The 26550-nt window shown below is 39.0% G+C and overlaps 1 protein-coding gene and 1 long non-coding RNA gene across 7 annotated transcripts in view; one reads left to right on the top strand and one right to left on the bottom strand.

The window, feature by feature from the left end:
- LOC118168554 lies at positions 1-25212 on the bottom strand. The gene is made up of 3 exons (XR_004751644.1): positions 25202-25212; positions 14692-14694; positions 1-50 (listed from the first exon to the last, which is right to left on the bottom strand). It is a non-coding gene; the product is annotated as an uncharacterized LOC118168554 (long non-coding RNA).
- Positions 1-26550, top strand: part of TMEM117 (transmembrane protein 117) — a 215246-nt gene that overhangs the window by 85194 nt on the left and 103502 nt on the right. For all 6 annotated transcript variants that reach the window (XM_035329012.1, XM_035328993.1, XM_035329002.1 and 3 more), the window contains exon 4: positions 11779-11878. In XM_035329012.1, the coding sequence (XP_035184903.1) occupies positions 11779-11878 (100 nt within the window). The remainder of the gene's footprint in view (positions 1-11778; positions 11879-26550) is intronic.

Genomic DNA, 26550 nt, shown 5'->3' on the forward strand with positions numbered 1-26550 from the left:
TTTCATATAGTCCAATCTCCGTTCTACAAAAACAGCCAACATCCCACAAGCTCTACTTCAGGTATTACTCACTGTTCCTTTTTTTAGAGCACTTCTGCAATGCGAAGTAGATGGATTCTGCCCCTGCTATCCATCCACTCAGTTTCAGATGTTATCATCTACTGTCTTGTTCCTGACTGATTCACTTAAGATATTAGTTATCTTTACAGAGAAAAGAAATCAAAGAACTACTTCTAAAATATCGGCAGAGAATCACCTGTTCTACAACCTTGACACTTTTGAACTATTATTCACAATTTTAATGATCATGATACAAAATCCCAGATTCGTCCAGCTAATTAAAAACAGTCATTAGAAGTCCTACACAATCTATTTTGCACACTCTGAGAACTTTGCTTACATGATCTGAGTTTGGTTCATAAGTTAACATAAGTTTCTTGTGAAAAAATAATTAAAAGGAAAATAGAAAACTGGTAAAGTGATTTTGATACTTTACAGATATAATTAAGCCTCAAGTTCCCTTAACTTTTACTGTAGGATGAATGTTTTCCTATCTGTAGTTAAGCTTTGAATCTTCTAAAGGAATACCTGACCGTATTTTGTGTTATAGTTTGAGGTAGAAATACATTTTTTGAAAGAAAAATCTTGCAAAACAAATGCTATTCCAAAGTGATTTGGACATGTTTTTTCAGTCTCACAAGAATTTTGGCAAATTAAAAGAATTTTCTGTCCTGAACTAGCAAAAGATATTAAAATCTTGAAAATGCTTATAATATAAAAGTTTAGAAAGAAAGCTGGAGAAATTATAGAAACAGGTTTAAAAAAATCTAGCTAAATATTTCTAAAAATAAATAAGTTAAATTTCAAACCCACCCCTGAGAGATAATCTTCAATTTTGAGAACTGGACGGCTTTATATTTTGAAAATATGCTTATATTTTCAGATTTTTTTTCCCCAGTCCATTAAAAGCAATATTTTCCTTTAAGTGATTCCACACTATGTATGACCTGCCATTTTATAATAATAAATTTAGCTTTTTTGTTTTTTGTTTTTTTTTTTGTTTGTTTGTTTTTCTCATAACTTTGAAGAAAGAGACGTACCCGTAGCACTTGCACTACAAGCACACCAGCCCAATCCAATAACCTTATAGCTTATATAAAAGGTAATGGGACTGGATTTAAAATTATCATTTAAAGTCTGTGTGCCAGGGAAATAGCCTTCTAGTCTATGTCTGAGCAGCTTCAGATATGCTGATGTCTCTGCAGCAAAATTCTGGAAATAAAAATGTCAAAACAAAAACTTAACACACTGTACTGATGTATTGCAAAAACAACAAAAAAAAAGTACCCTATTTAGCAGCAGTTACACTCCTCCACCTCAAGTTAGCATAAGTTTGATGCAAAGTGTAAGGTGAGTCATATGTCATATCTCCATTGCTTTACAAATGGGCATCCATATGCAGATTGCATTCATCTGGACTTCCAGTTCTCAAATTCAAACCACATCCAAAGGATTGCTTTTAAAAGCAAACACTGGTCTGATCTTAACTGTAGCAAAGCACCTTGTCTCATTCCACTCATGGAAGTCACAAGAGGTTCTTGCAGTGTCTTCCAGTGTTTAGTGAAACACAAGGAATCCCCTAGTCTATGCAGAAAGGACAGTCCTTTGGCTACTTGTCATTCAGCTGCATGGCATTAGTGCAGCTTCCTGAAAATGAAGTGTTCATAGAATTATAGAATCATAAAATCATAACATATTTTGGGTTGTAAGGGTCCCACAAGGATCATCACTGCGTCTAGCTCCTAGCTCCACACAGGACTACCCCAAAATCAGACCCTCTGTTTGAGAGCATTGTCCAAACACTTCTTGAACTCCATCAGACTCAGTGCCGTGACCACTGTCCTGGTCAGCCTGTCCCACTGCCTGACCACCCTCTGTGTGCCGAACCTTTCCCTAACCCCCAGCCTGACCCTCCCCTGTCCCAGCTCCATGCCGTTCCCTCGGGTCCTGTCGCTGTCCCCAGAGAGCAGAGCTCAGCGCCTGCCCCTCCGCTCCCCTTGTGAGGGAGCTGCAGGCTGCCATGAGGCCTCCCCTCAGCCTGCTCTGCTCTGGGATGAACAAACCAAGGGACCTCTGCCCCTCCTCATAGGTCTTACCCTCATAACCCTGCACCATCTTTGCAGCCCTCCTTTGGACACTCTTTGGTAGTTTTATGCCCTTCGTATATTTTAGTGCCCAATACTGCACACAGTACTCAGGGTGAGGCCTCACCAGCACAGAAGAGTGGAACAATCACCTCCCTCAGCCATCTAACCTAACTTAAACTTCCCAAACACCTGTTTTGTTCCTTCGTTTCTGTTAAAGTTATTTTCAAATTTTAGTAACTACTTTTTAAAAATATTGCTTGCCGAACAATTATCTGCATTTTCAGATGAAGTGAACCTATGACATTTAACAAAAGTTAGATATAAAGAAAAAAACAACAAAGATTTGCATTTTTCTAAATTTTAGAAACTCGGTATACATTTTTCATCAATGTTCATGTGTGTAATCTAGCTTGCTGTTTAACAGCTTGTTGAAAATAGGCAATTGTCCTTCTCCATATGCATATAGCAGGGGCTAAGACTGCAAACTTGTATGTCTGTGGTGTGGTACAAAGTGGTGAGTCAAGATCTGATTTAAACCCTCAAAATGGGTATTCCCAAGGCCAGTTGTCCTGGGCATACCTGTCACAGTTTGTGTTCCTGGGCACCTAGGCATTTTAGATCTTTTTACTAAAAAACTATTTTGACGTCATAGTATAGAGGCAAATAGAGTGAATCAAGTAAGACATGTCATCTATCAGCTCATACTACAGACCCGTTGATTATTTACAGAAATTTTCTAGCCTATTCAAAGAGATACTAAAAGATGAAACAAATCTTTTAGCTTGTTTGATTATCCACTAAAACAATTAGAATCATAGAATAGAATATCCCGAGTTGGAAGGGATAACCCATATGATGACCCATAATGATCATCAATTCTCAGTAAATAATTCATTTAGCAGCAGGTCTGTAAAAAAGGCAAGAGGCAACCCTTTATATCATTGATGCCATTTATGTCATTCAGTAAGATAATTTACACAGTTGTTACAGAGTTTAAGTGGAAGCATAAGTAGCTACAAATAAACTGCTGCACTGGTTGTACCTGTGTGAGTGTGGTGGGAAGTTTGTAAGACTGTGCGACGTAAGTTAATGCGAGCCTTCATCTGTTAGCACAGTAGCAGTAGAAGTGTTTCAGGCAACCTGCCCTTGGCTGAGTGGTGTAACCATTATTTGCTCCTGACATGCTAAATGCTCTCTGCAGCCTTTTTTTGTTTTGTCTGACTAAACATAATATACCTGTAGTGATACACAATGCACAAGAACAGCAAAGAGCCTGGAAAATATGAAAAAAATATCCCATGGGTATAATACATTTGAACAATCAAACAATTTGTCAAACTCTCTTGTCAATCATCTTTTGTGTTTTTTCTCAGACTATCTCATCCGTAGGAAGGGCTTTGTAGCAGAACCTGTAGGAGTAGTACAGCATTCTGCATTGAAGCACAGCACAGTGATGGGGAACGTTGCTCATCTATGAGATGGAAAATCTGGGTTCAGTTTCCAATTCAGCCACTATTGCTCTCTGATTTTGTGTCATTTAAAGTTTGACCCCCCCCCCCAAAAAAAAATGTAGGTGTATCAGATTCTGACATTTAAACGCTCTGGGAGTATCTGCCAACACTCGCAAAGATTTAGCCCAAGGAGGTTGCACTCTTGGATTGGATTGTGGAGACGGCCTAGGAAGACTAGTGTCATTAGGCAAAAGTTAAGCTGTATGAATATTACCTAGCCCCTAAAGAGAAGTCCATACTCTACTGGACTTGAGGACTGTTGGTACAGGATGTGTAAAAACGCATTCAGTGAGCAAAGAAATTCCTCAATTTGAAATCAAGGAGCTATATTAAGGACAAGAATATGTTTTAACATCTGTTTTAACAGGTTACAAGTAAGCCAACTTACTTTAAGCACCTTAATTACCCTATAGTTTTGATCTAATCTAGACTCCTGTCCTGAGTCTCTGTAGAGGCTCATATGATGTCTAGAAAAGACTGTTTTGGTTTAACCCAGCAGGCAGCTGAGCCATTTGCTTCTTCCCTCCTGTCTCAATGTGATAGCCAAGAGAATCAGAAAAAAGGTAAAACTCATGTGTTGAGCAGCTCTCCTGGCTTGCTCCCCCCAGTTTTATTGATTATCATGACTCATGGAATACCCCTTTGGCCAGTTTGGGTCAGCTGTCCTGCTTCTGTCCCCTCACAGCTTCTTGTGCTCCCCCTGCCTCCTTGCTGGCAGGGCAGTATGAGAAGCTGAAAAGTCCTTGGCTTAGTGCTGCTCTGCAACAGCTAAAACATCGGGGTGTTATCAGCATTATTGCATTATTTTCATCTGAAATCCAAAACACAGCACCATAACAGCTACTATGAAACAAACAAACAAACAAAAACCCACACCTCTAACTCAGCCAAAACCAGGACTTTGGTGGAATCCATTTAACTGCTCTAAATCTGAAATAAAGCAAGTTCCTCTATCATATGTGGAAGTTGTGAAGGGATATCCCACTCAAATCCAGCAACTGTAGTATGAGATATATGTCTTGAGTTATCCTTCAGCAGAATAGGCTGAAACATGTATTTCTCATCCTCTTTTTTTATGGGTTCTGATAGTGAGATGCAGTCCTCTAACTTGGAAAGGGATTGAACCAGTATTCCCTGGATGAGTGATCATATCTCATGTGTTTCCTACCATTTAAGTTAGGTACATACACCTCTCTACGTTAACAGGCAGAAAGGTTGCTGAGTTTTTCAGTGTTTGCTGCATTTTTCAATGGGCCTTGTCTACTAGGCAGGCTTGCAAAACACTTTACAGATGGAGCTCTGCAGGCAAACCAAGAGGAGGAATAACTATTTTATTGATAACAATCAATACAGGATGTGAGCCAAAATGCTTATTCCTGTGGATAGTCAAACACTCCTGTACGTGCCTAGCAGCAGAACTTTAAATGGCTTGGGAGCTTGAAAGACTAAGTCCCCAGAGTATGTTAGGCAGCCCTTGGGCCTGTAGGCTGATGAGCAGAAATTTTCAGAATTACAGTTCTGGTGCCTGATTTCTGAAAACATGTATAAATAAGTTACCAACAGTGTTCAGTTGCAGCCTCAGTCCATTAGTCTCAGGTGTTCTGCACTGTGCCATGGATCTGTCTCGGGGGAGTCCTGCTATGGTCAAGCCATTACTGAATCCTCATTTTGTTGTGTCATGTAGATTAGCCTGCTGAGCCTCTAGTAGCAGTTACCTCATTGATGCCTTGTCAAGCCAAATATCTGGTTCAGTGCCTCTTAATTTTCTCTGTTCTGGTCTCATAGAAAAAGTTTAATCTGTACCTCCAAAGTATTCACTGGGAACGGTTGGTGACCGTGTGACTAGGTGTGCTGTCTGTACTGTTGGCAGGTAGCTATGTGTTAACACTATTTTCATTATGGTGTGCCAGTTTATAGGTCAGCAGATCCTGTCTTTGCATCTTCTGATTCCAGATGACTCCAATTTCTGGCAGCAGAGGGGTAGATTTCATCTGAGCAAAGTGCTACCATGTTCTCATTTGCCATTCTGTCATTTTAGAGTGCAAAATATGGATCAGGAACTGTATCTATGGCCTTTTGTGTATGTTTTCAGTTATTCTGACACTCTTTGCCCCTGCTAAATCAAGAAGCTTGTGGTGACATGTCAAAACGCACATCTTTTCAGACTGTGTGAACTCCCATGCTGTCACTTGTTGGCCATCCTCAACATGTTCCACTTTGTCAGGTGCACCAAAGAAGATGAATTCAATGAATTGACTATTTAGGGGGAATGCCAGATAATAAAACTGCCTCATAAGAGCATGTGTCAGACTGCAGAACATGTACAGACTTTTAATCACTTTTCATAAGATAGACAACACCTAGGCCTGCTGTCCTTTTGGAAGAGCCTCAAGCTTCCATTCCATAGGTGCCATTCCTGCAGGCTCTGTACAGAACAGGCTGTGTGCTATGTGCCAGCCCTGTACCTTAGATACTGTGGAGCATGCAAAAAGCCATCTGAAGGATTGTTAAGATGCACCAATGCCCTGTAGGCATTACTGAGGCAACTACACTGAGGCAACTACAACCTCCCATAAGTGTCAACACTCTCACTGAAGTCCATTTAGATCTAGGTTCAGTTCAGATGTGTCTGGATTGTCAGATGTGTCACGGGATTTAGCGGAGTTCCAGATCCATTTGGATTATCAGCTGGAGACCAGGATATGTCACAGCACTTAGAATGATGTAGTCACCTAGGTTTAACAATGGCTCTTGGTATATGAACGTAGTGTTTTGACATGCTAGCTATCCTGCAGTAACAAAAGGTATACCACTCCTCCACCTAGCACGTCTACAGTAGGGTAAAGACGAATCATGCTCTAATCTTCATTTACTATCTTGATTAAGGCTCCATTGAGAGTTTGGATCCCTGGCTTATGTTTAAACTTAAGTGTCTAAATTCAAGCTAAATCCCACATTTAGATTCATGCAATGGTGAGGAAAGCACCGACGCTGCCTCAGCCTTGAGTTTCAGCTGTGGCTTTTCTTTCAGTGCCTGTAACAATGTTGATAGCATCACTGTGCCTTGTACATCTGTATCCATCTTAAAAATGCTCTGTGTACTTTCAGACTGCTAGTCATTTTGGTGGCTGCTGAAGTGTCATCCTTCTTTAAAAAAAGCAAAAAAAATGAAATCTCCCTTTCTTTGAAAAATTTCTTTGGGGGCAGTGCTGTTTTTTCCCTCTTTTGTCTGGTCTGGGCACACTCTGGTATGAACTCCGATAAGTGATGAAATACATTGTGCTTGTACATCATTTTCTGATCGCCTGTTATTAGCTTACCTTTTGCAACAACATGGATGTAGACATCACTTGATGATGATATTTTTGGGACTATTTTAGAACTATGTCTTTCTACTTCAAGTCTCCCCCCTTTTTTTTTTAATTTTTATTCTTTGTCTTTTGGTTCCTTAGCTTTATCCTGTTGTGTGAAAAAGGCAGTCTGCCTTCCACAGGCTTTGGCCTGGAAAGAGCAATTTCCATTGTTTAGCAGCTTCCAGTTTTATTATCAAAGATTAATAGTGGGTTTGTCCCAAATCCCAGTTACAAGCTTGTGCTTTATCTATAGCATTCAAAAGCATGGGCTCCTCAGCCTTTAATTATTTAGTTATCCTCTCTGTTTCTGAAGAGCTTTTTGCTCAGTTATGAGCTTTAACTGCTGTGTTTTTCCAGTCAGTGTTTTCTGAGGTTGTGCTGCTCATGCAATATGAATGTACCTTGCTACAGAATTTGATTATGGCAAAACAAACAGAATCCTTCTGACAAACAATAGAAAACCCAGGTGGACCATGAAAGCTATCTGGAACCCAACAGCTATTAACCCTCCTGGCAGACCTGGGTCTTAGCCATGAAAGAGAGTAACCAGTTAAAGAAAACTGCTCTGATCACTAGCTAAAAGAGAGAAAACTATGGGGAACTTTTTCCAAAATAGAATTAATTTTACTTTGTAAAATATATATTTTTACTGGTAAAATATATAGCCATGTTACACTATGAGGCAAGCAAGGCTTTTTAAAAAATGTCAGTTAACTCTCATTTGCATGAAATTAAAACATGAGAATTAAAAGTGGATTTTTTTTTTTCATTTTTAGCAGCCCCAAATCCATATTTTAAAAAACAAGTCATCTTCTCTTTGTGTTTTAAAATGAAAATAATACTGCAGAGACTGGGATGTAATGCTAATCATAGAATCATAGAATGGCTCAGGTTGGAAGGGACCTTAAAGATCATCTGGTTCTAACCCCCTGCCATAGGCAGGGATGCCACCCACCAGATCAGGTTGCCCAAGGCCTCATCCAACCTGGCCCTGAACACCTCCAGGGATGGGGCATCCACAGCTTCTTTGGGCAACCTGTTCCAGTGCCTCACCACCCTCTGAGGGAAGAATTTCTTCCTACCCTCTAATCTAAATCTCCCATCTTTTAGTTTAAAACCATTCCCCCTTGTCCTGTCATTAATCTGACTGAGCAAAAAGTCACCTCCATCTTTTTAATAAGTCCCCTTTAAGTACTGTAAAGCTGCAATGAAGTCATCAAGGCTTTTCTGTAGGCTGAACAGCCCCAGCTCTCTCAGCCTTTCTTCATAGGAGAGGTGCTCCAGCCCTCTGATCATCCTCGTGGCCCTCCTCTGGACCCACTCTAACAGCTGCACATCCTTCTTGTTCTGGGGGACCCAGGCCTGGATGCAGTGCTCCAAGTGGGGCCTCACAAAGGAAGGGACACAATCCCCTCCCTCCCCTGCTGGCCACCCCTCTGTTGATGCAGCCCAGGATGCAGTTGGCCTTCCAGGCTACAGGCACGAGCTGCTGGCTCCTGTCGAGCTTCTTGTCCACCAGAAACCCCCAGATCTGGTTCTTCTCCCAGTCTGTGCTCATGTCTGGGATTGCCCCAACACAGGTGCAGCACCTTGGACTTGGACGTGTTGAACCTCATGAGGTTCACGTGGGCCCACTTCTCAAGCCTGCCCAGGTCCCTCTGGATGGCATCCCTTCCCTCTATTGTATCAACCACACCACGCAGCTTGGTGTCATTTGCAAACTTGCTGAGGGTGCACTCGATCCCACTGTCCATGTCATTGATAAAGATATTAAACAGTACCGGTCCCAGGACAGACCCCTGAGGGATACTGCTCGTCACCAGCCTCTACTTGGTCATAGAGCCATTGACCACCACTCTCTGGGTGTGACCTTCAGGCCAACTCCTTATCCACTGAATGGTCCACCCATCAAATCCATATCTCTCCAATTTGGAGACCAGTGTGTCATGTGGGACCATGTCAAAGGCCTTACAGAAATACAGGAAGATGACATCAATCATTCTTCCTTTGTCAAATGATGCAGTCACTCCATTGTAGAAGGCCACCAGACTGGTCAGGCAGGGTTTGCCCTTGGTGAAGCCATGCTGGCTGTCTTGGATCACTTCTTTGTATTGCATGTGCCTTGGCATTGCTTCCAGGAGGATCTTTTCCATGATCTTCTGAGCACAGAGGTGAAGCTCACCGGTCTGTAGTTCCCTGGGTCCTCCTTTCTACCCTTTTTAAAAATGGGAGTGATGTTTCCCTAATAGTTAATAAAATAGAAGTGTATTTCATTACTGTTCCTAGCAAGGCAGGGATAGTCATGAAAATATTTTTCATAATCCATAAAAAAGTTGTAATTGTATTTTAATCAGTAAATGCACTTAAAATATACATAGATGACATTCTTATGAGTTTCTTCATAATAATGTTATTTTAACTCTAACTGAAGTTCTGTCAATTTGCATATTTAATTGTGGCATTCATTATAGATAATGATACACAATTTATACTAGGCTTCTCAGATGCTTTCATGTTTCAAATCCTCATATTTCAAATTTCAGAAAGGATTGTTAGGATGATCTGATGCTTTCAAGTCCTTTCTATGTATTTGAGTATTATGTCCACCCTGTCTGACCTTAGTGTAAGCCTTGAGATACCTTTAATGTTAAAGAAAATGAGTGACTACATGGAGAATTTCAATTTCCATTTAAAAAATGGTTTATTTCTAGTTTGCTCTCTTCAACATGCTAACACCTATATGCAATGATAAGTTGCCTCTCAGCCTTTTTGTATACGTCAGCCTGCTGTGGGTGGCTGGGGTCAGCTCACTAAATGCAGTGGGCTATAGGAGTTACCTTAGTGGCCTGGTTTTCATCAGTACTGTGCAAGTGTTCAGCCAGTTTCTGTACACCTGTAATCATGTATAATGCATATGAGAATGTATAATGCATATGAGAAATGGGAATAAAAAAAGGTGAGAACTATGTTTTTCTGCATGTGTTTCACACTGATGAAAATGATAAAGATGCCCAGGTTGCTTTTGGGGGCCACTTCTTACAACTGATGTTCACATTGTGCCTTTTTTATTAATGAGACACTTCCTTAAGGAATGCAGACCTGATTGTCTTTCAGCTTAACAAGTTGTTACAAGATTGACACAACCAAGATGCAGGAAAAAAAAAGAAGTCCAATTGTTTCCTAGTTATAGAGAGATGGGGAAAATGCATCTGGGAAGTGTGTGCATGCCTGCTCTTACAGTCATTCCTAGGTATCTGCTGTTGCCCTCTCTTATAGCCAGGAGGCTGGAACAGAGGGACTTTAGACTGACTCAGTAGAGCTGTTTTTGTGTTCTTAGATCTTTGTTAGCAACATGACAAATTTAGAATATCAATGATCTTACTAGCTACATGGAACATAATTAAAAATAGCTTGGAAAAACTGGTGTTTTTTTCCCATTTTATTATTATTATCACTTTCATTCCAGCAGAAATTCCACGCCAGCTGATTAGACGTTTAACTGATTTAAAAAATGCATGGTTTTTTTTGGTAACATTAGCTAAAAGGTCACCAAATGTGTATAATCAAAAGAGCCATTAGAGAGCCACTCACTGACATTAACGTTTATACTCTACAATTTACTAACTTAGATATAAGTAGTGATTCAGTGCTGTACATGTATTTGTGTGAGCAAGACCCTGTATCCTGATCAAAAGATTTGATTTTAATAGGACTGCTCTAGACAGAGGGGTCAACTTGCACTGATCCAGTTGCATCAATATCGTCCCTCGCTACTAGAAATTTACAACATTGAGTATATAATAATGGTAAGGTTTGAATAATGCAATGTTCAAAGAAGTTGTTATATGCAACTGGGTTGGTTGTGCATATCATTAAATAGGCATAGCGTTATATAAGCAGTGTTTCCAGGTATCTTGAAAACACAGATATCACTTGGGAAGTTAAAATATAATGGCCATAATTACTCAATGTGTTAGCTCCTGAGGGGAGTCGTGTCTTCCTAAATATTATAAAAGCCTTTTAGCCAAGGATATGACTACATTAAAAGCTGGGCTTTCTCCTAAAGAATTTTTAATCCAGCACAATTAATTTTACCTCCTTAACTGTCCTTTTATCTTCATGATGAATTTAAGAGTAGAGGTCAAATTACCATGTAAGGTTTTAAATCCTATCTATTGCACTATTTAAACAGAATGAAAGTGGTTCTTTAGGATTTAAGTAAAATTTATGTATGGAAATACATTGTTATATATATCAAGAAACAATGGCTTCTTACTGAAATTCTCTATTGCTTGCTCTCTTGTGTTTAGAAACATATATGTGTATACCTGGAAGAGCTAAAAGTCAAGTGACTCAATTAGCTTTTGAAGAGAAGTTAAAGATTTTCATTTTTCTTCATAAAGATTTTGCAAATTCACCAATACTGTGAATGTTACAATTCCATTTGTACAGAGAAAGAGGTAAAAAGTGTAAAATATTTTTTATTTCTAGAAGCCGTTCATAATCTTAAAGCCTTTGCCTATAGTTATTTCAGCACCTTCAAAAGAGACGTGGGCTGTAAAATCAGATTCACATTTCCATTTCTAATTGGAATTGACCCATCCCAGTTCAGTACTATGTCAAGACTCACATCTAGCAGAAAAAGTGATTATGCAGGAAATGGGAAATCTTTCACAGTTAATCATAAATTTTGTCACTAAAGCAAATTCTTTATAACTGCATTAAGCCAAAATGTTTAGCTTACAGCCTGTGTTTTTGTTTCCACAGTGCATACATTATAACAGACTTCATGGGCATCAGGAATGAAAATTTTATGAAGGTAGCTGCAGTTGGGACTTGGATGGGAGATTTTGTCACAGCATGGATGGTAAGAAATACAATATTATGTTTTAAAAGAAAAAGAAGGAGTAAATTTTTGTGTTTCAAGGAAAAGAGGAGATGGGAGAAATTCAATTTCTTGAAGTATTCAAGTATTTTAACTCAGAAATAGAAAAAAAAAGACAAATGGCAAAGTGGCATAATAGCAGTGTATTTAATTAGCTGGGAAACCTAAGGAGTTTCAGCTGAGATGAATTGGAGCATCACTTTGTTACTTCTGTTATGAGTGGGAATTTTGCTGTTGACTTATGTAAAGACAGCATGGTCGGTGGCCCTTCTTTGCTATGAAGTGACATCATGACTGGCTATCTGGTGAAACTGAGAGTAATAATTCAAGACAAACAATGAAAGGCATTAAAAAGAAATACAGTTAATTGAATGATGTGATCAAAAGAAATGGAGGTAAGAGAAAGAAAGTAAACCTGTTATTTCTCAGAATTCAAAGGTAGATTGTTTGAATTGAAACTATCAGATCAAATTTGTCTTTAATTTACAGCTTTAGAAGAATAAACTTTTAGAAAAGATTAGATGTGTTTATGAGGCTGCTTTTCACTTGGATTATAGCGGTTAAAAAAAATATTTCCTGAAATGTTGGCTATCCAATTACCTACTTAGTGAAAGAGAATGAGAAAATGACAGTTAACTGGTAACAAGACGCATATGCAAATGTGTTTTTATTTTTCGGGAAAAACATTTCTTAAATACAAAGTAATAAAAAATGCTTTTTTTTTTTTTCTTAAGTAACATTAGATTTTATGATTAGTGTAGGTAAGAAGTAACGATTATGACTTACATTAGTAAGTGACGTCTGTATGACATTTATTTAAACTGGGGAAAGGAGTTCATGATTTTTAAGCTTTCAGTTTTGTTTTTAATTAATCTAAATCATTTTTTTTCCCTAGTGATTCGTTGATACCTCAGTTTGTTTATTCAAAATGATCAACATAATTCTAAGGGGGTTCATTAAAACAGGGAACATTGCCTAATGATGAATGTATATCACCTATCATATAAACATGAAGGGAAAAAAAATCTGAGCACTGAGTGTAGCCAGTGACTGTAATAACCTATGATGTTAGCAAAGGAACAAGCCAAGGTGTATGAATTTTAGGGCTCTGGTATGTGTTAGGAGAAAACACTATAGAAATAGTTTCAAATAAGAATCACTGCGAGACTCTAAGACTATAGTCTGTAAAACTATAAGAATAGTCTGAGAGGAGGAGTCTGAGTTTACTGCACTTTATCTTCTATTCTCCACGTATTTGGAACATACTGTACAACAGACAGAAAGAAAAGAAAACAAAAGAAAAAAGAAAAGGAAAAAAAACGAAAAGAAAAGAAAAGAGAAAAGAAAAGAAAAGAAAAGAAAAGAGAACAAAAGAAAAGAAAAGAAAAGAAAAACAGCATCAAAGATTTTTTCCAGCATATTGTTTAGTATGTCAGTGGTTTGTCCAAGACAAATTATGCTCTGTGAAATGGTGGCCATGAAAATCAAATGCAGAGCAAACCATCTGTACATGCAAGCTCACAATAAGGACATTGCAGAGTTGGTGAGTTGACTGATAATGACCATTAATGTGGGTTTTTACTGAATCAGTAATAAAATTCAGGGCTACTTTTGGATGCCTTTAACTTGACCCTTTATTTTATGGGCTTCAATAGCATTATACAACTGTGTAAGGAAAGTTGATGCATAAGCTAAGCTGAATTGAGAGGGGACATGTTCATCAGACATACATGACTTAGATTTCCGACAGCAGAGTCTGTGTACGTCACACTACATTAGGTAATATTACACTTATTAAGTCCCCCTTTTCTTCATTTCCTTAAAGGAAAAAGATCAAAACAAAACAACAATAACACCACCAATCCAACAAATAAAAAAAACTGTTACATGCAGCACTTTATAAAGCATAGAAATGGCTTGATTCAAGAGTCATGAGACTTCTGATCCTCCATTTCCTGTGTACTCAGAACCCTCTCAAGTCTTTTCAGCAGTGGAGGAAAATTTGGATTGTGCCAAATCAGATTCCAGTGGAGGACGGAGTTATCACTAAAGAATGAGAGAGACTGGGAGAGACTGGTGGGGCAGTTTTTGCAAATCTCTAGACAAAATGTGTGAATCAGTCTATGGAAATGACAACTAAGCCTAGGAACATCAAAAATATACAGTGTCAGGTGTAAAGGTATTAAGAACAGTGGGGAGCATGTACATTGGTGAAAATCCCTCACACAGCCTAACTTTAGCAATTTTGTTCTATATGAACAGAAATAGTCATGTAGTTTATACTGTTTGAGTTTGCTTGACTTTCTGCATGTCAAACCCAGGATGGAAACAATATCAGAGTAACATGAGTCTTCTGTGGGATTACTACATATTATAAAATCATAGAATCATAAATCATTTAGGTTGGAAAAGACCTTCAAGATCATCAAGTCCAACCTGACCTACCAAGTCCCATCACTAAATCTTTTCCTTTAGTGCCACATCCACAAGCCTCTTAAATACCTCTGGGGATGAGGACTCCACCACTTGCTTGGGCCATCTGTACTAGTGCTTGATCACTCACTCTGTGAAGAAATTCTTTCCAATATCTAATCTAAACTTCCACTGGTGCAACTTGATGTCATTGCCTCTCATCCTCTCACTTGCCACCTGATAAAAGATACCGACACTCCTCACTGCAGCCTGCTTTCAGGTCGTTGTAGGATACGATGAGGTCTCCCCTAAGCCTCCTCTTCTCCAAACTAAACATCCCCAATTCCCTCAGTCACTCCTCATAGGATTTATAGGCTCTTCACCAGCTTCATTGCTCTTCTCTGCACACCCTCAAGCAACTCTTCTTGTAGTGAGAGGCCCAAAGCTGAACACAGTATCTGAGGTGTGGTCTCATCAATGCTGCATACAAGGCGGACAATCACTAACCTAGACCTGCTGGCCGCACTATTTCTGACGCAGGCCAGGATGCCCTTGACCTTCTTGGCCACCTGGCTCACATTCAGATGGCTGTTGACCAGCAGCTGCAGGCCCTTTTTTTGTTGTGCAGTTACGGAGTCTTCCAATCCTGTTTGGAAACAGGAAAAAGAAAGGCTGTTATAGAATCTTTACACATTTTCACATCCACAGTATGGTTCTATTTCCTAATGTTTAGGAAGATTCTGTAGGAAACCACCCACCCTTTAGATTGCAAAACAGAAGATGAAAAAACAGATGTTGCCTTCACTTCAGTGCCTTGGAACCATACTGGAATTAAGATCTTATTCCCTGTTTAATAGGAAAGTTTGTAAATAAAGCAAAACAGATGGTATTACATTTTCAAAATGAGGAATCAATAAACAATAGTGCTGCCCTAGTACAGGCTTGTTAAATCAGGAAAGTGATTGAAATGGGAAAATATGTTTTGGATTGCTGTTTGTTTCAGATTGAAAAGGAAGAAGTAAGCCTTCCTCCTCAACACTTCCTAGCTCACTGACTAGGTTGGTGACAGTCTGACTCAATTCATAATAAAATCAGAAACATTTTTTCCATTGTGTAATGGGGATAGGGCCATGCTCCAGGTGCACAAGAGCTTCTCCTTTGCACTTCTAGACAAGAACTTCTAATACTGATAATCGTCTTTGCTGAAGTCTGTAGGAAGTGTTAGATGTTCTAAATAGGTCTGCGAGGAGAGGAATGGATTCAATACACTAACTGCCTCTCCTTTTTCCTCTTTGAAGTCAGGGAAGTGCCTTCTCTGACAGTCTCCTGCTCTCATAGAATGCATACTGTTCTCCTGGGGAGTGCTTTTGAGGCAGAAGCCACAGGATCTGGCACAGTAGGATAGATTTTTTTTTTTTTTTTTAGAAAGGTTAGATTTCACCCAGACAAGCCTATAAACTAACAATTAGGGCTTTCGTCTGGGAGAGTGAGAGCAGGCTGGGGAAAGAACTTGTGCCAGGGCAGAACCTCTGATGATTAGAGATGGGTGGCCTCCTGACCTTCTCTGTATAAATGAGCAAGTTGCTACAAAAACTTGCGGTTTTGTGAAGACCCAGTCCTGAGCATGTGGAGTAAAGCATGCTAAAAATTTACCTAAAGGAGTGGATGGCACTGAGTATTGACAGAGAAGGCAGAGTACTCTCAGAGCCTCCTCTGTTCCTTGCAACTTCCTAGTGGGGTGGAAGGAACACTCTGCTTCCCTGCTTCTTTCCAGGCAGTGTTGGCTTTTAGACTGTCAATACTTTGACCTCCACTTTGGGTGATGGCTCTTTGGGCTCTCCAAAGATCACATATTAGCATTGCATTATGAATGATGCTCATACAACATTGAAAGATTTGCTTACCACCTGTCATTGCTGCTTAGATTAATGACATATCCCTGCCTACAAGCCTTACATACATGTGAAGGAGTACAAACAAGGTCCTTATAGCTTGACTGCTAGTATTATCAAAAGCTGAAGAAGCTGAAGCAGTCAACTTCAGCCAGAGACGGACACTAACCTTCATGAGTCTATCAGGGGCTGATCCTGTTGACAGGGCATACTATTCCCATTTATCTTCCTGCTGCAAAGTAATTTAACTGAAACTTGCTTTTTCCTCATTAACTACTAGATGATACTCGAGAATGTTCGAGAGATCTCTGAGCCACAGAGACTCCTCTGACTCACATCATCAGGAGCAATGACAGACTCAAGGGATGGTTTCATTTATTATTTATCAAACTAGCATTTAATAAATCTGTAGCATCGTGCTTTATTTTATTTTATTTTATTTTATTTTTTATTTTTTAAAAATGGAGAAACTAAGACTTCTCTCAGCATGGTGCTTTAGTGCCATACTCGTCACAGTGCCCTAGAGTGTAAGCTGAATCACTGTCACAGCTCCTGGCTGTTCCTTCTGATGAATTCACTTAATCTCAGTTGGACTTTTCCCTCACCTGGGACCATGAATACTCCTAGCACCATTTCTGTCTTTGACCATCTTAGCAGAAGAACTAGTAGCACTTCCAGTGCTCTGGATGGAAGAATGATAGGTCACCACTGACCCATTATCCAGGACTGACAGACACACTTCCTATCCACTTGGATGTGGAGGTAGAAACCTACCTAAGACTTCTTGTGAGGACATAGGATTGGGATTTCAAAAGGTTATTACTGAGTGGTGAATCCACACCTACCTTTTGTTATTAATGGAACAGGATATTGACCCCAAAAACACAATTTTCCTGGTGTGTGAAGTTTCTCAGGCCTCAGAGGCACATCTTTCAAGTTTTCCTGAAGGATCATGGCTATATATAATGACATGTAACTTGTAGTGGAATGCTGCTTGCCTTGAAAAAGCTTATCTGTTCTGTGAGCAAGATTTTCTGTTCTCTGAGATTTTCAGTGCTAACTGAAAAAGCTCCAGGAGATGTACTTTACTGCTTTTTTTCTGGACATACCAGGTTTTCTGTGTTTGTTATTCCAGAGGACAAATTTAACCCTGTTACATGTTCTGGCTCTGTTAGTGCTGAAAGAACTGTATTTTCTTCTGTTCTTTTCATTTTTCTTTATTGGACATTTTTTATCTTCAGTCCGTGATGCAGGGGGCTCTTGTTTTTTCCCATCTTATGAGATTAACGTGTCCTACATGGCTGGTGATGGTGTAGCTAGTTAGGCCTGTGGCTGATTGTGATATTCCCTGGTTGTCTATTCCTTTCCTAATAGCTCCTAATAGTGTGGAGAAGGATGGGGGAGGATGGTGCTATGGAACAGTATGGGACACTAAGATGACATTTTCATGGCACTATCTATCATAACCTGAAGATCTTGCTCCTGGGCTATAATGGTCAGCTGAGGGCTTTTGTTTCATATGTGAAGCTAGAATTGTTTTGCCCCTTGTGCATCACTTTGCATTCATCTACAAAGAATTTAATCTGCCGTTTTATTGCCTAGGGACTTCCTTCCGTAAGGACCTTTCTCAGTTCTTCACAGTCAGCAAGTCATCATCCTTATTACTGTGAATAACTTAATATCATTATAAAGCTTTCTCACCTCACTGCTCACCCATTTCACAAGGTTACTTAGGAATATGATGAACAACTGCATCCCCTGCACAAATCCCTGTGGAACTCCACTAATGACCTCCCTCCATTGCAAGTGCTGTCTGGCTAACCTACTTACCTCCTGTTTCCTGTCTTTGAACCAGTTATTTATCAACATAAAGACCTTCCCTAAAGCTCTGACTGTTAGGTTTCTATAGAAGCCTTTGATAAAGGATTTTTCAAAAGCCGTTTAAAAAATTCAGGTTAGGCTATTTCAACCACGTCTCCTTTATCCACGTGCTTTGTTGACCTCATTCAGTAATCGTGTTCTGAAATATCCCCATTCCTGATATTTACAGAGCCAGCCACTTAGCACTCCTTTCACAGCCTCGGTGTTCCCTGCTGCCATTAAAGAAATACTCAGACAATGTTGAGTGGCCCTGAACGTGCTGTTTGTATGAAATACACTGTCCCAGCTCGGGAACTGTGAATGTGCAGAGCAGTTTGGAGCCACCTTTGTGTGGCTTCTTGGTGAAAGGCAGAGAGCTTATTTCCTAGCAGTTAAAATTGATATATACATTTTCCCTCATTTTCATTCATTTTATCTTTCCTTTTCTTTCAAAACTCTTGAATATTATTGCCTGCACATGGTTTTGTAGGTGAACAAAAATTAACGTGAAAACACTTTGTATGAAACAAAGACAATATTCAAACAAATATTCTGGCATATACCAGAAGGGGCAGCAGAGCCTGAGCACGACTGTTAATGTTACTCTGAAGACAGAAATGTCTCTGTCTGCTCTAAGACCTATATTCTGAATATGTGTGTGGATTACATGCTTCAGAGAACATCAACCACTGATAAATTACCTCTCTTTTCTGAATAACATACAGCCTTTTGGATCTCTTAGGGTTGGACAAGGAGGATCTTGCCAAGGTTTGGTGATTTCCATTGTTAGGTGGCTGTTTTTTGAATCATCGTTTTGGACACAGGAACCTGTGGATGTTTAAGTCTTTTAACTCGGGTCCCTCTTGGACTTGTTGCTGGTATATATGTTTTCTCTGCTTCCCTGCTGTACAGGCAGTGGCTACAATATAACTGCCTTAGTTTAGGATAGAAGTATTTAACAGCAGCAAATGTATACTTGCTTAACTCTTCATTTTGACCTTGTAAATGCTAGTGTCCTTTATGAACTTGCAGCATAATGCTTTACTATAACATACAGTGCACGGTGAAGTAATGTAGCCCATACATTATACTTTAGTAAACCTGTAATTTGATTTTATTTTCTGGTAGATGTACAGTACCTGTAGATTATGCTCTATTTGCTTTATTCTGTATTCATTTTTGTAATAAGAATAGGTGTTTACTTATTGCCATTAAATCATTCTTTGCAAAATTATTAGCATGAATTTTAACTGTATTTGGATATATTTACTTTTGCCTGTTGCCTTTGCAATACTGTAAAATATTTGTAGAATAGAAGAACAAGCTATTAAATGATTTTGAAGTGCTTCCCTTGTGTCCATTAAAAGAGAAGATTATTCTTGTCCTCATTTGCTCTGAGATGTGACTACCTATTTTGACATCCTAGAGGAACAAGGGATTCATTGCCACTATGCAGAAATTAGGTTGATTTGCCTCTTTGTTTTTATTTCATCTCATAATGTGTATGAGGTAACAGGGCATGCTCAAAGTGAGCAACCTTGATAGTGCAAATACTATCATGTTGCAAAAAATAACAGAAACACCAAACTATTGCAGTGCCAATATATTGAAAATAAAATACTAGTGTGACTAAAAAATGAAACCTCCTTTGAAATAGGCCAGGACACTGCTTTAAAAATGCTGAAAGAAAATGTAACATGATCATTAAAAATAATGAAGTTTCTGAGATTCTGTACATATCTCCTTTATAAAAGCAGAGCCACAAGTGTTAGTTCTTAAATTAAGTGAGTCTTAAAGAGTGATCCTTCTCTCCAGAAAATGCTGTTCTGCAAAGCATAGCATTTTATTTTATTTTATTTTATCTTTACAAGGAGAGAAAACTCCACCATTTTGGCACTTGTTCCATAGTAGTTTGGAGAGTCAGGAGTCTTGAATGACTGACACCTTTTCTAACTCATGCCTCTGTCAAGGATAGGGCATGACAATTCAGAGTATGATCACTGTCAATCTTCTTGATTGTTTCTATTCCACTGACATATCAAATGACAAAATAAAACTGTAATTGAATTTGCAGTGGCGTCTGCAATACTGTATAGCTAACAATTCCACTGTACTTCAGTGGTGGAAATGATACTTAACTATGAAGCATGAAATGGAAGGACCAAAGTGGGTGATGCGTTACTAAAATCACTTGCCAGGGCTGCACAGGAATGTGACTAACAGCGACATTGATGGCAACGTGCTTCTTTCCATTCAAAGAAGCAGACACAATGCCATTTGCTCTTCTTGTTCTTTTGCATTTCTGTTTTTGCTTTTTTTCCCCTTCTTACGGGCGAGTTGTAGAGCCATTCTGTAGCTCGTTGTTCTATCTCTTATCTCCAGTTGATAACCTACATGTATAGTCATTAACACAACTGGTGTTCATACACCCAGACGTACAAGACCACTAATTTTGTATTTTCAGTTCTGTAGGGCACAAATGTGCCACATCCTGCTTTTCTTCATGGCTGGGATCTAGTTATATAAGGTGGAGTGTGCCTGGTGTCATCTGAGTTCATCCAATCATCCCATCAAGTCAGATTGCACTATTATTTATTCATTGATTGATGGTGTAGCCATCTGTTCATGTGCTCTAGATTATAATTATCTGCCTTTCCAAGCTTGATCTTTTTTTGTATTCCCCTGTTACCTTGTCATTTGAATTCTGACCAGGCATTGCCAGAGGTGTTACTTCATCCCTGTCACTTTCCCAGCAAGTGACTTCTTTCAGCTCATCCTCACAGCAGGTGTCTTTGTTGCCTGAAGATAACCATTTTCAGGGCTTTAAAACATGTGCTTGGTATATCTATCAATAAAAGCCTCAGCATTTTTCTTCTGAGGAAGACTACCATCAGCTCCACCTCAGAGTTCAAGAAGGCAGAGCATCCTCCCTTTTGAATGCCACGAGCAGCCTGCCTCCAACAAGCGTGCTCCTAGTACACCATGCACCAAGCAGGGACCTGCACCTTGAGTGTGCATATGTGATTTTGTGGGATGTTCTTTCTCCAGTGTATAAATCATCGGATTTTAGGGAATGATAGGCGCACGTAAAGCAGAAGCATCCTACTATGTGTATGTAGTGTGTTGATTTGAGTGGATTTGTTGATTAGTCATAGAAGGGTCTCAAAAATGTTTGTTAACATTTGGTGTCAGACATTGTGATTTATCAGTTATAGTGCTGGCACTGACCCCAATATATAGTTCACTGACTGCTGATTAATTATGTAGCATTAATCAATCAATGAAATACTTTGATTTATATTTGATTTAAACCATGTGAATTGAGCAGTAGCACTTGAGCATTTTCAGTAATCTGAAAACTATTGGTCATTTTTGTCGGTATATGAACACAACCTAAAGATCCTGTGAGAATGCTGCAGTTGATGTTCTAGGCACTCTGATGTTCTTTACTTTTGACCCAGAACTGGAAAACATAGAGGAGTGGCCCGAGAATGGATTTTGCAAAATTAGGCTTAATTCACGGTAGTTCTCTTTGCCTTAGAAATCAAAAAGTAATGTCAGATCTTCTGCTTCCAGACCAAGCAGTGCAGCTGACGAATGGTCATACCACAAGAAAACAGCTGTTTCAAGCTGGCTAAAGAGATTCTGTTAATTATCAGAAGAGCAGTCCACATTCTCAGCTCGGTCCTATGTCGGGTTCTTCACTCCCTTTTCAGACCTGAATTCTGATAATTTTTCTGTTGGGACCATAAGTCTGCTGATGGTCAGTCAAGGTTCACCTGGTAACATCAACCCAATAGTCTTCAGTGAGTGAGCACAGAGTTTCTGGTACCCTACTATACTCAGTGGAACATATCTAGATATTCTTCCTGGATGTAATACCTCTACAATACAATTTTAAATTCTTTGTGCTTGCAAGTTTCCAATTTCTGTCACAGTCAGAAAAATTAACATACTTGTTATTCCCCCCTTCTCTCCATATCTGTGGGCTGAGGTGTCAAGATGGATGTCTCTTTTTTAAATTGACAACAGCAGAAATTCCCACAATGTTTATGAAGAGCTGACAAATGCAAAAAGTTAGACCCTGCTTTCTGAGACTGACCATGGTGACAGCAAGCTGCCTCTTACAAGATTGCTGTGGAGTTTCTTTCCATCACTGGCGCACTTTCCAAGTGCAGTGCAGGCTACATTCCTTCTGGAAAGTGTCTCTGCTGCTACCATTGCCAAAACACACAAAGACCTCTTTCTGCTCTCCATAAAGCTGTACGCCATATACAGCCTAGCTGATGTGGTAGGTAGTTGGGTGGGTCTCACTGTGTATGTCCTAGTTTACCACCCAGCCTCAGTCCCAGTCCAAGAAAACACCTGATGGTAAAAAGAGACTTGCAGATAACTGGAGCTCTCTGAGATGTGTGGGCCTTGTGTGCACTTGTTTTCCACCCTTATTCTCACTTTCTCAAGAACTGTTTCCTCTACCGCTTGCAGATTATGTAGATGATGTTAAACAATACCTGTTATTGCTATCCTGTAGGTGAAAAGAGAATAAATCAAGACATACTGAAAAGCAGTGTGACCTTTCAGAAGTAGCTGCTCTTTTGTGCTTTCATGCTTTAGTTGCAATAATGTGAGTTCGCCTGTGAACTCCATGTTTTGAATAGTCCTCTTGTTGATTGTTAATGTGCTTTTGCTCTTCAGAAGCCGCATGTGTTTATATGAAAACAAGACTTAATCCACTAAAGATTTCCTTGTTCTAAAGAGGACTTAATACAAGGCCAGAAATGATAGTAGATAGAGATGATTGTAGTTACCCAGCCACATGGATGTGGACGTAGTTTTCCTGGGTTTTGGAACAGAGGAAGAGATACATTTTTAGCATTAGTTCTCTGTTTAGCCTAGATCAAAGACAACATATACCTGTAACCAATATGCACACTGTTCTCCAGTAGTTCTGGTTGTAGGAGGCTCAGGAGGTGGAGAAAAGTGAAAAAGATGTTTACTGTTTAGAATTGAATGCCTTAACACACACCGCATTCCTCTGAAAATATGGAACTTCATCAGATTTAAAAAGTGAAGTCACATTTCTTTTTTAATTACATCTACTGTGTGATTTTCTGATGTTATAATACTGAAACCAGTGCTTTTGTAAAGGCTGCTGGGATAACTCTTAGTGTAAGATAAAATTCTGAGTATATAAATGCATTGTAATCGATCTCACTGTTAAAGCACAGAAAACCTATACCTGATTTAATTGTCTTAGTGCTCCCTTGTACCTTCCAAACCCCCTTAAAAACTAACTCATGCAACAGGTATATCCATCAGGCAAATGGGAATTCTGCAAAACTAGTCAAAAAGACCATGGCACGTTGCCCAGGGCTGCATGAGCACAGTGTACCTCGCGGGTTTCAGTGGTCAATGAAAGTTCTGTGACTGCTTTTTCTACATTACGGGTTCATCTGTAGGGGGTAAGGAACTCAACTATTCCAGGCAGAAGGGGAAAATGAGGTAGCAAGCCAAGACTTGACAACCTAGGCATTGTGTAGTGGTGTGCTTAGAAGTTAAGGTGATTGTCTTCTGACTGCAGTGAATGTGAAAGTGAGGCCTAACACTTGCTTCCTTTTAACCTCACTTATCCGTGCATTTTTTTTCTGATCATAAAGTTTCTTTTAATTCCAGAACAGGGATGATCTGTGTTCTGAAATCTTGAGTATTCTGAGATGCTTAAAAAATGAATGAAGGATCATGTCAAATATTAATGGGAGCTATTCTGTTCTCCAAATGCTGGAGGTGAAAGATATGGCTCAGTCTTTTTCAAAAGACAAGGTGTAAGGGAGACAATACATTTTCCCACAGCTCAAATATTGTTCAATTGATTTGTTTTGTAGTTTCAGGTAGCCATACAGCTATAAATCAGTGTGTCGTACATTCATTTTTCTTCTTTATTATACTCTCCTTTGCTCTTTTTCATGTAGAACTGTACGTGCTTCTTGATGGCATTTATGCGGCAGATCTTGACATATCCAGATTACATGTATTTAGAAGCTGAAGTCAGAGTACCATATAAATTAAAGTAACTGCACAACAATTTTGCATTCTGACATGTGATGTACTCCTTAGAAAGGGTGTGAAAGTGTGGGAGTCAAAAGTACTGGTGAAGTGGGGCTCTAGAAATAACATGTTCTTACTGAAGATCGTGGAGTACATATGGCAAATGCACAAACTGTTGGAGTCTCTAAGATGGACACTTCCTTTCTGGAACAGTTGTCTGGTTGTGTTTGAGTCTGCAAGCACAAACCTTTTTCACTGACTGGCCAAAAAAAATATATATAGGTATTTGAAGCCATTACCTCAATAAATCTGAGATGTCTAATGAGAAGTTCTATAGTGGAATGGGAAGGGGTTGCTTAATAAGTATTATAAAAAAAATTGAATTGACTGTGCAAATTCAGCTGAAGATCTTTAATGGACTAAATATATGGTGAAATAAGGCCTTCTGTATCCACAGGGAGAGATTAGCAGCAGATGGCAGTGGTACACAGCAAAGCATTTCTTTAATTCTGAATTCTTTCAGGGTCTGTAGGATGAACTTGGTAACTGTAAAGGGAAAAGTGGAAAGAAATCTGGTTTATTATGAAAAAACATCTCAGTACTCTTGCCTAACAAAATGATGTATAAAATCTGTGCTTCTTTACAAAGGAGAGCACAGCTGAAATTGATAAAGAAAGAAGAGACTGTTGCTAGTCTTAAACGACACTATTTTGAGGGACAGATATTCAGCTGAGAAACTTTATTATGAAGTTGGAAGAAGCTGCAGTTGCCTCTGGTGTCCAGTTTCCTTCTGTATAGACCTGTCGTCTCTTTTTACGCTTCACATTTCACATTCCTTAGAGTGTAATCATATCAGTGACAAACTCCTATTGTGTGGATTTCATGCCTGATGCTGTTTTACTGATAAAATATGTTTAGAGTATGGTCAGAAAGAAAGTTTAAATGCCCAGATTACCAGGGTATCATTCATTTTTTTTGTTGGGGCATGCCTAGTAGAAAAGGAAGGTTATTCTCACAACAGCTACAGTACCTTGAAAATGGTGTCTTGTGTTGTTGCCATAGGTCAATTCAACTCACACATTTTGAAGATCAATACATCAGAAGAGCAATTAAGAAGATGCCTGTGTAACCACAGCACAGAATTAATTTTCCTGTGTGGTATTGCATAATATATGAGTTTGTACTTTAGCGTGAGAGATCTTCTCTTCATTCAACCTGCTAAGAAATAATAGAATCCTGCATCAAACCAAGTGAGGATTGTTAACCTGTGAGTGAAATCACTGGCTGCACCCTACATGTAAGGAAGGTGACAGTAAAGCTAAGCCCGAAATGGAGAAATCTTAGGACCTGTCAAAGTCAGAGTTATGGTATTGTAGCCAGAAGGTCAGATTTTTGAAATCTATACTTGTGATTGTGCTCAGGAAACACTACAAATTTGACGTGTTCAAACACAGTTTCTACAGAATGAATAAATAAATAGATAAATAATCAGATAGATTGGCTTCATAAAACTCTTTATTGCTAAAATCCAATCACACTTTGGTGTGATTCTGCTGACTGCAACAGACTTAAAATACACAACTTCTTCTTAAAAACTGAGATATTAAAATAAAAAGTTTCAATAGATTTGAATTAAAATTCATTATAAAACTTCCTTTAATAAAGGGCTCTCAGTAAGATGATTTTACTTGTTCCTTCGTTTCTTTTTATTGTTATTTTACATTACTTGAAATGGGATCTTCAAGTACTCTTTTAAATGGTTAGAAAGATTGTCGAGTTTCACTTAAACTTTTGTAAGTACCTTTAAAGCCTCCATTAAACAGCTATTTTTGTAATTTCGTACAGTACTCCAAATCACAAAAGAAATCACTGCCTCCTACACTGGCAGTAATAAAAAAGGCTTTGCATTTTGCAGACATTAGGGACTGATCTTTATAGCAACTCATGGAGATAGGTATGCAAATACCCCCCTTTTTTTTACAACAGAGAACTGAAGCAAAGGAAAAGCTAACAGATAAAGCTTTTTCAGGCCAAATTAATCAGGTGTTACCCACACCTGCCAGTAAAGTTACACTGACCTTTATATTAGTGTAAATGATGACAAAAGGATTTATATTGGGCAGCAGCTTGTCAGTCCTTGTATCTTGAAGGTGAAAATGCTTTGTTGCTTGTCTGGCTCATGTGGGGAATTGGTGATGGAGATGAGATGAGAACTCTGCTCTCAGCTCCGTATTTGTCCCATCACTGTTTTCCTCAAGTCTAAGTAAAATTATTTTTTCTGTTTCCACTGATGGCAGCATTCCAGTGTATCTAAATGGTATCTGTCTCTGCAGAGACACTGAATAACTTATTCTACAGAAAACTAAAATGGCATGTAAGTGCCCAGGGGAATCATAAACAGGAGGAGCTGCTCTGGGTTTTTATCCTAGCCAGCCATAAAAGCCT

This window comes from Oxyura jamaicensis, chromosome 1 (assembly GCF_011077185.1).
Source record: "Oxyura jamaicensis isolate SHBP4307 breed ruddy duck chromosome 1, BPBGC_Ojam_1.0, whole genome shotgun sequence".
NCBI classification, from domain to species: Eukaryota; Metazoa; Chordata; class Aves; order Anseriformes; family Anatidae; genus Oxyura; species Oxyura jamaicensis.